The sequence below is a fragment of the Octopus bimaculoides genome, chromosome 1 (genome assembly GCF_001194135.2).
Source record: "Octopus bimaculoides isolate UCB-OBI-ISO-001 chromosome 1, ASM119413v2, whole genome shotgun sequence".
In the NCBI taxonomy this organism is placed as follows: Eukaryota; Metazoa; Mollusca; class Cephalopoda; order Octopoda; family Octopodidae; genus Octopus; species Octopus bimaculoides.
Window position 1 is genome coordinate 180834729 of NC_068981.1, and position 11978 is coordinate 180846706.

Below are 11978 nucleotides of genomic sequence, written 5' to 3' on the forward strand. Positions count from 1 at the left end.
AAATGAAAAGCATTTATGACAGTTGCATTCAATTAATAAATTGTAATCTTTCTCTCTCTCTCTGTCTCTTATCTCTCATGCCCTCCATCTGTATATTTCTGCGCATAGATGCATTTGTGTTTGCTTCCAGTACCAAAAAACTACCATTACCAAAACAGACTGACTCTCCAGTCAACCATGCCAAATCATCAGCAGCCAAACAACCGTGCCCAATTGTCTCATTCTGTACTGGCAGTGTTCACCAAACAATCATACTTGGAAGAAGGAGACACATTGTGTAGGACTGACGTGGGGCACTGAATACCTCAGTGCTGACCCTAGGTGTAACAGTACCACCTAGCCCCTGGCCATTTTGTTGCAAGAAGTAGGGTCATGTTCCCAGTTTTAGATTAACTTACTACCCAGAGACCCTGGAAAAGGATCATGGATTCTGCCTTGCCTTTTCTGATAACTATATTTAAAAAGATTTTAACTGATGGTTCAATACTTTGTATATAAACATCTAACAGTGCATTGCAGTAATAGCTATGTCACTTAACAATTACTAGTTCTGACTTCCTTGCTTATAAATAGGTACCATGTAAAAGTACATAGCTACTACAATAGAAATTACACTACAACTTACGTGTTTTATTAGCTTGCAGTTCTAGACTCAAATTATTCCATGAGTCACCAAATAGGAAACGGACACCACAAGTTATAGAAACACATAAGACCAGTTTATTTCCGATTCCTTCAGCATTAAACAGGTGGACACTTACATGACCTTGGGAGTGGGAGGGTGAAATATATACAAGCTATGTTATTGGTTTTACTATTTGCTGGTAGACTTTCTAGCATGATTTTTTTTTTTTAATTTTTCATTAGCTTAGTCTGAAGGAAAGTAATGTATCCTAGGCCCTAGCAGACTCTCTAGGCCAAGTAAGACTGATGTGGTTAATATTCTTCTTGTAAAGCTGTAAGTTGAATCCACAGGAAAAATATAAGTGCTGGGAGCAAATTTCAGAAGGATGATATCTAGGAGAGGAAGGACTTAGCATAGTGGTTAATGAGAAGCTGGGGTGTGTGTGGGGGGGGGGACCATCTGGCTGACAAGAGAAGGAGAGATTAGTGAATCAGGAAAACCTGAATGGAGAAGGTATGAGACCAACCAGCTCTGAAGAAGAGAGGCCACAACAGTGGTATCAGAAAAGAGAGAGAGAGAGAGAGAGAGAGAAGATCGCTTCAAGAGGTCCATGTGTATTAGTGATCAAATTCATATGAATCAATCAGATAACCTTTCCATAGATATGGTTTTGGATGTCTGTGAGTCTAGTAGCAGCACCATCACAGTCATGGAAGCATTAACTTCATTGTCAGTTTCATTTATCTTCGATAATTAATTATTAAATTGTTGAAGTATTTTCCTGCCTGAAGAGGAGCACTAGTCTTTGGAGCAGTCATCATATCAGGTTACAATTAACGCTGGTCAGGATGCTCATAGCTGTGTACACAGGTAGTTGAAGAACATCATAGAAGAAAGCTAATATTTATCCCCACTTAAAAATGGATATTGTTTTAGAACACACAATACTGCAATAGTTACCACGAGAGAATCTCATGTGGGCTTTTGGTGCATATAAACTCTTGTTTATATTGTAGTAACGCCGGGAGATAAATCACCCACCATCATCATGACTGAGACTACCAGATCACATGTTTTCGGTCTTCCCTTGCCTTGTCAATGGTAGATGCCTAACCGCTGCTAGCAATACACATAGAGCCACAGTGCCTAATCAGACACTGGTGTTGCTAATAGCCAGACATTTTCAACTGTTGCTTACCTTACACATATAACTTGTATATAAGTAATGTTTACCAGACCAATATTAAACAAGTTCATCTATTACATCCTGGAGTAGTAAACGTAATCAGTTACCCGATTTAACAAGAGCAGCCGCAACAGCAACAACACTGCCGTCACCACCACCACCACCACCAGCAAGCTCCTCAAAGCATTTAATGGAGTCCAGTGTTACAAGCATTTCAACCATGTTTCCAGTTTGAGGATCAGCTATGAATAAGTTATAATTAATTCCTTCCTTACCCCCACCCAGCCATCCTCCGTTACCACGAGTCTTGAAGATCTGGAAATAAAGTTATGGATGTTTGTCCTTTTGTTGCTGACTTGGGAATAAGAAATAAAAATTTAAAACCTTTATTTTTGAAATTTATAATGTAAGAGAGAATGAAACTTACCAGGCAGACAATTACATACAAATGAATTAGTTGTGTTGACACAAGTACCATTATTAAGACATGGCATCAAGGCACATTTTTGGTCTCCTGTTGAGAATAGAAATATAATAATAAAAAAAAATAATAATAATTGTGTAAAACTAACTAGTTTATGTCAAGATTCACTGCATATATTAATTTCAAAATCTGGATCTTCCTGAAATTCAGCTTCGATCATCATTTCATTTAGTGTTATTAGTGAGTGCAAGTATACTCTTTTACTCTTTTACTTGTTTCAGTCATTTGACTGTGGCCATGCTGGAGCACTGCCTTTAGTCAAGCAAATCGACCCCAGGACTTATTCTTTGGAAGCCTAGTACTTATTCTATCAGTATCTTTTGCCGAACAGCTAAGTTACGGAGATGTAAACACACCAGCATCGGTTGTCAAGTGATGTTGGGGGGACAAACACAGACACACACATATATATACATATACATATATACAATGGGCTTCTTTCAGTTTCTGAGTACCAAATCCACTCACAAAGTTTTGGTTGGCCCGAGGCTATAGGAGAAGACATTTGCCCAAAGTACCACACAGTGGGACTGAACCTGGAACTATGTGGTTGGTAAGCAAGCTACTTACCACACAGTCACTCCTGTGTCTATATTTCTTTTTTTTTTTTTTTTTTGGTGTTAAATTATCCACCTATCATCCTTATTGTTTAACATCCACTTTCTATGCTGGCATGGGTTGGACGGTTTAACTGAGGACTGGCAAGCCAGGAGGCTGCACCAGGCACCAATCTGATCTGACAAGGTTTCTACAGCTGGATGCCCTTCCTAACACCAACCACTCTGATAGTGTAGTGAGTGCTTTTTACATGCCACTGGCTTGAATTGTGCTTTTTATGTGCCACTGGCACAGGGGCCAGTCAGGCAGCACTGGCATTGACCACACTTGAATGGTGCTTTTTACATGCCACTGGCACGGGTGCCAGTCAGGTGGCACTGGCATCAGCCACAACTACAATTTCGCTTGACTTAACAAAATTAAGTCAAGCAATTATATTATGATTTCATCTTAGGGTTACTGAGCAGGCTTATAAATCATTAACTTCTCTGCTCTCCACTTAGGTGCACAATACAATTTCACATCAACTGTTAGAAAGCTACTTTGATGGCTGTTTCTTCATGTATGAAGACCATGAGGGAGAATGGTCTTCATACATTGATGTTGCAGAGCTTTTCTTCCTGCCTGTATTTATTAGTTTTAGAGTGAGAGCCAGTCCATGCTATCTCATCCCACTCTTCAGACTTGGAGGTCTGACCATAGTGGTTCAGTGGGCTAAGACAGCTGCAGTGACCAGTAAGCTGTAGATTTTACATTGGAGTGGCCGTCTCCCAGGTGAATTGCTTTACAAGACTGGAGAGCTTCACCTACTTGGAGTTGACAGAAGCGCATCAAAGAGGGAACTGGACCATGTAAGAGACTCCACTCTTTGTTTCATTGTCAAGGTTGACTCCCCTAACCTTTTCCTTTCCCAAGGCAGTGAAGGTTTGTACTTGCAGTTTCTTCCAGAATATCTTGGTTAACCGACAGCTAGGTTTGAGACAGGTGACATTATTCCAAGCCAGACCTGGGAATAACAGAGGCTAAGAGGTGGTGATTCCTCACACCTCAAAGCACTGGAGCTCCTGAAGCAGGGCCCCACTATCGAATACAGTTTAAAGTCATACCAAGGACCAAGAAAGCTACAAGCACTAATGGAAAACACTAACTCAGTAACCATAACAACAGAAAATTCTTTCCTAAGATTAACAAATTGATGAGATTACTGCAATTTGTTGTGAGAGTAAAAACTTTGCTAAAAGATTTAATAGCACAATATAAAGACATGGTGAGAAAGTGAATTAAAATTTACCTGGTGAATACAATGGAATACTTGGAATTTAGTGAATTAAGATCTTCAGAAACTAGCATAGCTTATGATGTTACTTATGGTTTGATAGTGAGATCATTCCTTTTGACAATTTTCAGAAATGACATACGTATTTCAAATTTAAATCTATCTGATTTTTATGATAATATACCTGTATTTACCTGAGATGACACTGAAATATTTGGGGGAAACTGCTCAACAAAACCAGTCAATGTATCAGAGAAATAATCTTACTCTAAACTTTAAAAAGATCAATTACTGCTTACTTGCATAATGTCTATTGGTACTCCTGCTCGTTCTCTTATCATAAATAGGGAAAATAGAAAAACTAGAAAACAAAGACATTTTGTTCACTGTAAAAATTGATGACAAAATAGTAAAATGGAAAGTGAAATTAATATACTAGTCTCATCAACCTGAAAATATCAAAAAAATTTATCATTGCTATTAAGAATGATAATTGATCACAAGCAACTTTCAATTTTTCCATCCAATTTTTTGGGGTTTTTTTGAAACCAAACATTCTACATGCTATAACTTTACTTACTTTGAGTTTCATGGTTAACAAAAACATTCATCCATCCATCCATCTATCCATCTTTTCCACCTACTATTCTTGGGAGGGTCATGGGGGACAGCTCTCAGGTACCTCCTCCATAGGGTCTTATTAGAAGTAATTGTCATTAGAATTTTTTGACTGGATTCCCAAGCATGACCAGCTAAAACTATGGATATTATCCAATCATCTTTTCCTTCATCTATCCCTAAGTTTCATGCCAGTTGGCTCAGCTTGAAAAATGTCTTGTGGTTCTTTCTTGCAACATTCTAATCACATGTCCCCAATGCCAATGCTGAGACCTCTCAATGCAGAGAAATAACAGCACAATCTCAAGAGATTTTCTGAGCTATGCACCTGTCAGGAAATGTTACTCAAGAGATCTTTTGGGAAAACCCCATTTCAGCCATTTGCATTTTCAATATATACATATACTCTTTTACGCTTTTACTTGTTTCAGTCATTTGACTGTGGCCATGCTGGAGCACCGCCTTTAGTCGAGCAAATCGACCCCAGGACTCATTCTTTGTAAGCCTAGTACTTATTCTATCAGTCTCTTTTTGCCAAACTGCTAAGTTATGGGGACGTAAACACACCAGCATCGGTTGTCAAGCGATGTTGGGGGGACAAACACAGACACACAAACATACACACACACACACACACATATATATATATATATACACATATACGACGGGCTTCTTTCAGTTTCCGTCTACCAAATCCACTCCCAAGGCTTTGGTCGGCCCGAAGCTATAGTAGAAGACACTTGTCCATCAAATAATTATTAAGGTGAGCTGTTAGCTCTTTTGGATATCATCCAACAACTAGACACAACAGAAGTATATCAATTTGCTTATGTCTTTCCAACAAATTCCACTTACTTTAGTTGATAAGGTTACAGTAATTAATCTATTGTTTTCACATTTCAATTAAAAAAATTGTTATGAAGGTGTAAAAGTATGAACCCTTGCAGTAGAGTTTCTTCACTAACCCAATTAAACTGTCAGTATATCATAACAAGTATTGGGTTTTTGCATGAGTGAGAGAACTTGATGCCGTTTCAAATTAGGATTTTGAGCTCATTGTTGTTGGCACTCCGTCACTTACGGCATCGAGGGTTCCAGTTGATCCGATCAACGGAACAGCCTGCTCATGAAATTAATGTGCAAGTGGCTGAGCACTCCACAGACACATGTAACCTTAACATAGTTTTCGGGGATATTCAGCGTGACACAGTGTGACAAGGCTGACCCTTTGAATTACAGGCACAATGGAAACAGGAAGTAAGAGTGAGAGAAAGTTGTGGTGAAAGAGTACAGCAGGGTTCGCCACCATCCCCTGCCAAAGCCTCGTGGAGCTTTAAGTGTTTTTGCTCAATAAACACTCACAACGCCCGGTCTGGGAATCAAAACCGCGATCCTATAACCGCAAGTCCGCTGCCCTAACAACTGGGCCATTGTGCCTCTACAATTTTGAGCTCATAACAGCAAGAAAACGACAGGATGGAAAGAAGAATGGAGAAACCTTTCGAATGGAGAAACCTTTTGAATGGAGAATAGGTCAATAGTTAAAAAATAATAAACAATTAACTCAAAGAACTAAATGCATAGCATACATACACTTTTATATACATACTTGTTGAAGAATTCAAAAATACTAGAGATTTTGTTTATAATTCTCTAAGAGTAAGGTTACTTTTGATAACAGTAATAGGATATGGTTTAATGGGTTATTGCTATTATACTGAAGAAATAAGACATCAAACTATGAAAGTAGAAAAACAAAAATGTTTTTAATCATAAAGCTTACCAAGATTCAAATCACAGTTCCGACCAGTAAATGTTGGTAAACAAGTACATTTATAATCCTGGTCCTGGTCAACACAAGTTCCTCCATTCTGACATGGATAAGAATAGCAATCATTGACATCAACTTTAGCTGAAAGGGAAAAAGAAATTTTAAAAACAAAAATTCAGAAAGAGTTGTTCATTTTTTTTTTTTATTTCTTCTTCGACACACACACACACACATACACACACACGCACGCATGCACCATCTTGCCTTTGTAATTTTGTTAAACACTAAAGTGGCAAGCTAGCAGAAACGTTAGCATGCCAGACAAAATGCTTAGCAATATTTCGTCTGTTTTTACGTTCTGAGTTCAAATTCCACCGAAGTCGACTTTGCTTTATATCCTTTCAGGGTTGATAAATTAAGTACCAGGTGTGTACTTACATTGATCTGATTGGCCCCCTCCCCAAAAATTTCAGGCCTTGTGCCTAGAGTAGACAAGAATATTTTAAGGTGGCAAGCAAGCAGAAACGTTAGTACACTGGGCAAAATGCTTCCAGTCTGATTTGACTTGGTTTCTACAGCAGCATGCCCTTCCTAACAACGACTTTACAGAGTGTTCTGGGTGCTTTTTATATGGCACTGGCACAAGTCCTATTTGGCTATTATTTTTAGCAAGTCCAGCAACCATATAGTGGCTCACTTTATGTAACATGAATGGTGATTATAGTGTACAATAAAGAATTTTTATTTTTATTAAACTTAAAAGAAAAGAGTCCTTGAGAAACTATATGGAAATGCTTAAGTGACAAAACCTTCATTATTTCATTGATTAAAAGGTGATTTCTAATGAGGTGGTTGAACACAGCTGGATTGTATGAAGAGATGGTAATAAAATGGAGATAAAATGATATTTTAATAAATAATGAAGAAGTATCATTTAAGACATCTTTTATAGATTATCACATATGAGTATGTTAAAGTGTCAGATAAACCAAGGTCAATTCACGAAATAAGACAGAGTGAGGAGTATTCACATTAGTATTGCAACTGCATGAATGCATGCATGCATGCATATATATATATATATATATATATATGTACACGTGTGTCCATGCGTGAATATATGCGTGTATATATGAGCTTATTGTATAGTGTTCAAGTGCTCTACAACTCAATGGAAAAGCTTAAAAGAGAAGACAGAGAGAGAAAACATACAAGTAAAGGGAAGAAAGACAGAAAGGAAAGCGCTCTCTCTCTCGCTATATATATATATATATATATATATATATATATAGATATATATATAGAGAGAGATATGAGAAAAGGAATTGTACATATTGTGGAGGAGTTGATATTTTATTACACCTGAGGAGCTACATTAGTCACACGCACTTATCTTCTATTTGTGACTTCTCACTGTGATCGTTCCAACCGACAAGAGGTGTTTTCAAGTACCACTTAAAAACACCTCTTGTAGGTTGAAATGATTATAGAGAGAGAAGTCTGAAGAGAATTATAACTCTACATTTGTATCACATATTGAGTACTAAATGTACAAAAAAAAAAAAAAAAGATACTTTGAATGATCCAAATTCAATAAAGATACTACTACATCAGAAGATGTATATCATCATTTTAACATCCACTTTTCCATGCTTACATGGGTCAGACAGAGTTTACTGAGGCAAATCTTCTATGGTTAGATGCCTTTAATGTTGCTAACCTTCACCTATACATATAATCATCATCATCATCTTTATGCTTGCATGGGTCAGAGGTTATTGAGGCAGGTTTCCACAGCTGGTTCACTTTCCTGTCACCAGCCCTCACCTGTTTCCAAGCAAAGTAATATTTTTCTATGGTCAGCTTTGTTTTCACAGAATATTGTATTTAAGTAACACTGCATGTATGACAGTGAAACTCATTTACAACTAACACAAAATGTCAAGACAAAGAGAGACAGACAGATAGACACACACACACACATATATATGCAACGAGCTTCTTTCAGTTTCCATTTACCAAACCCACTCACAAGGTTTTGGCCAGCCCAGGATATAGTAGAAGACATCTGCTTAAGGTGCCTTACAGTGGGACTAAATCTAAAACCATGGCGCAATGCCTGCTCAGATTGACTTTATTTTGAATATCAGCGCCTCTTAGGATTTTCATAGTTATGTAAGAAGCCATTCGCTGGCACTTTGTCGGTTATGATGATGATGATGAGGACTCCAGTGGATCCAATTGATAAAACAGCCTGCTTCTGAAATTAACATGTAAGTGGCTGAGTATTCCACAGACACGTGTACCCTTAACATAGTTCTCAGTGAGATTCAGCATGACATGCGATAAGGCCAGCCCTTTGAATTACAGGTACAACTCATTTTTACCAGCTGAGTGGACTAGAGCACATGAAGTAAAGTATCTTGCTCAAGGTCACAATGTGCTGCTGGGAATTGAACTCACACCCATACAATTGTGAGATGATTACCCTAACCACTAAGTCATAAATTGTACATTATTTCCAACACTGCTGACTTGTGTTACTAAAATACTTTATCATGACTTCTAGTCTCTTCAAAAAGCATGGGTGTTTTATTTGATTGCTTCTTTAATAAATATTTAAACTCCAGATTACAGATGCTAATCAACTTAGTTAATTAACCACTTTTTTGTAATGTTTATTTCTCTTCCACTTCCTTAAAAGTATAACATTTGGTGGGGAGAGTCCTTTCACTTCTTTGAAGAGATAGCTACCCCATTCAGTCTCATGCTTTCTTCCACATTTCTCTCTAACACTAAATGCTTCATCCTTGTAACTAATTATAGATCCACAACGGTCTGGTTATCAATGTAATCTAACTTTCTCTTTCCAACCCCTTTTCCTCTTCCTTCAACCCTCTCTGCTCCTTTTCATCATCATCATCGTTTAATGTCCGCTTTCCATGCTAGCATGGGTTGGATGATTTGACTGAGGACTGGTGGACCAGGAGGCGACACCAGGCTCCAATCTGATTTGGCAGAGTTTCTACAGCTGGATGCCCTTCCTAATGCCAACCACTCAGAGAGTGTAGTGGGTGCTTTTATGTGCCACCGGCACGAGGGCCAGTCAGGCGGTACTGGCAACGGCCACGCTCGAAATGGTGTATTTCACGTGCCACCTGCACAGGAGCCAGTCCATCAGCACTGGCTTTCAATATATGAAAATCCATTTTTTATCATCTATTACCTTTCTTTAAGAATAACTATAGTTTTCTAACAGCCCCTTCTATTTTTAGTAATAAATTTCATAAGCTGAACCAAACACATCATTTGTTTCACCAGCATTTATGGAATGAAGCTTATGGCCATCTATAATAAATTATTTTAATTTACCGTTTGATTAAATATTCACACACACACACACACAAACCCAATCTATTAGTGGCACAGTGAAGGATTGTAAGACATTCTAAAAATTCTCTATATGAAATTATTTAGGTAAATAGATGCACACACTTGGGTGTATGCATTGACAGCTCAGCCAACACACCAACTCAACCATATATTTACAAACAGCAGAAACTCTCTGAACTCAAAAAGCCTTGTCACTCAGCAAGTGGCTTGTAACTCTGTTACAAATTTAGATAAAATGCGAAGACAGACAGTCACACACACTACTATTACTACTACAAAAACATTACACCATCTGCAAATATACCAATCTAATGACTGAAACAAGTAAAATAAAAAGAAAGAAAAAATATCCGTATACATTTCATGATGTATTATCTTTGGGGAATTTGGATCATACAAAGTATTTTTTTTTTTTTTTTTTTTACATTTAGTAGTCAGTCTGCTTAGCTAACAACACAGTACCACCCTTATTTCACACCCGAGTGATTAGTGTTAACAAGGAACAGATATCTATCAATTAAACCATAAAATGCATTGTTCCATCAAACCGCTTTCCAACCTATGCTATGGTTTAAGCAAAGAAAAACAAAAGCAGATCAGCAAAAATTGATGGATCAATTACAGCAGATTCATAAATTGATGGTTCAAAATCACCATTATAATCACTATCATCATCACTCTCTCTCCGCCAATCATTTTGATTATTTGCTTCCTTGTTCACAAGTATAACATGAACAGGCTTGCATAAATGGTTGTTCAAGTGATTTTACATCACTCACAGCTAATCAATATCTTCTTAGTTTGGTTCCACTTATTGCTGGCCTCACATTTACCTGTTGGGTAAACTACTATTATGACAACGACGACTACTACTACAAGATATTATTATGAACAACTGAGAGAGCTTCAGCATGGCTCCTTGGTTTGTTAGAAATAGCAGCTCAATCTATTAAATTACCCTAAAACAAGGTTAGAAAGCAGTCCTAGATAACTCCTAAAAAAGACAGATGGTCATGGTTGGAATGTCTTTGATAATGTTATTCTGCAGATAAACAGCAATAGCTACTATTTCAATTCTCATTCTGTATCCATACAATTATGGTGGTTTGTCAGCTAATTCAACTGTCTGTCTATCTACTAGCATACCTGTAAGTTTATCTATCTATTGGGTGTCTGCATACATTACATTAACATGCGAGTCCTAATCACCCATTAACATATATCTATTCCCATTCTTTGATGTAGTTCTATGTGTGCCATGAGTGTCTGTCTCAGAGAAAAACAAGTCATCTATAGAGCACATCTTTAATATATCACTTCTCCAGAGGTCCACAAAAAGGACCTCAATAAACACTCACAACGCCCGGTCTGGGAATCGAAACCACAATCCTATGACTGCGAGTCCGCTGCCCTAACCACTGGGCCATTGCGCCTCCGGTGGCTACTTACACAATGGCATTATCACCATCACTGCTACTTATCCATCAAAAATGAGTCATAATCACAGTCACTGGGGTTAGGGTATTCAGCTCATGATCGTAAGGTTGTGAGTTCAACTCCCAGCAGCATGTTATCCTCGAGCAAGATGTTGTATTTCACATTGCTCCAGTCCACTCAGCTGGCAAAAATGAGCTGCACCTTTAATTCAAAAGGCCAGCCTTGTCACACTCTGTGTCACACTGAATCTCCCCGAGAACAATGTGAAGGGTATGTATGTCTGTGGAGTGCTCAGCCACTTGCACGTTAATTTCACGAGCAGGCTGTTCCGTTGATCAGATCAAGTGGAACCCTCATCGTCAAAACCAATGAAGTACCAGTTTAGTTTTCAACAAAGCTTTCGAATTTGTACAAGAAACAAAGTTGTAATATTAAGCAAAAAAAAAAAAAAAAATGTTGCAAAATTCTCATTTTAACATCTTTTTACCATACCTGCATGGATCAGATGAGGTCATGCTGTAGCATAGTCTTCTATGGCCAGAGGCCTTTCCTGTCTCCAGCTCCCAATTGTTTCTAAGTGTGGTACTCTCTTTTACTCTTTTACTTGTTTCAGTCATTTGACTGTGGCCA

The 11978-nt window shown here is 37.9% G+C and overlaps 1 protein-coding gene across 2 annotated transcripts in view; it reads right to left on the reverse strand.

Moving 5' to 3' along the window:
* LOC106873032 (protein crumbs) overlaps positions 1–11978 on the reverse strand; it is a 201573-nt gene that overhangs the window by 111846 nt on the left and 77749 nt on the right. For both annotated transcript variants that reach the window (XM_052972968.1, XM_014920238.2), the window contains exons 3-4: positions 6531–6659; positions 2239–2325 (exon numbers count right to left, since the gene is read on the reverse strand). In XM_052972968.1, the coding sequence (XP_052828928.1) occupies positions 2239–2325; positions 6531–6659 (216 nt within the window). The remainder of the gene's footprint in view (positions 1–2238; positions 2326–6530; positions 6660–11978) is intronic.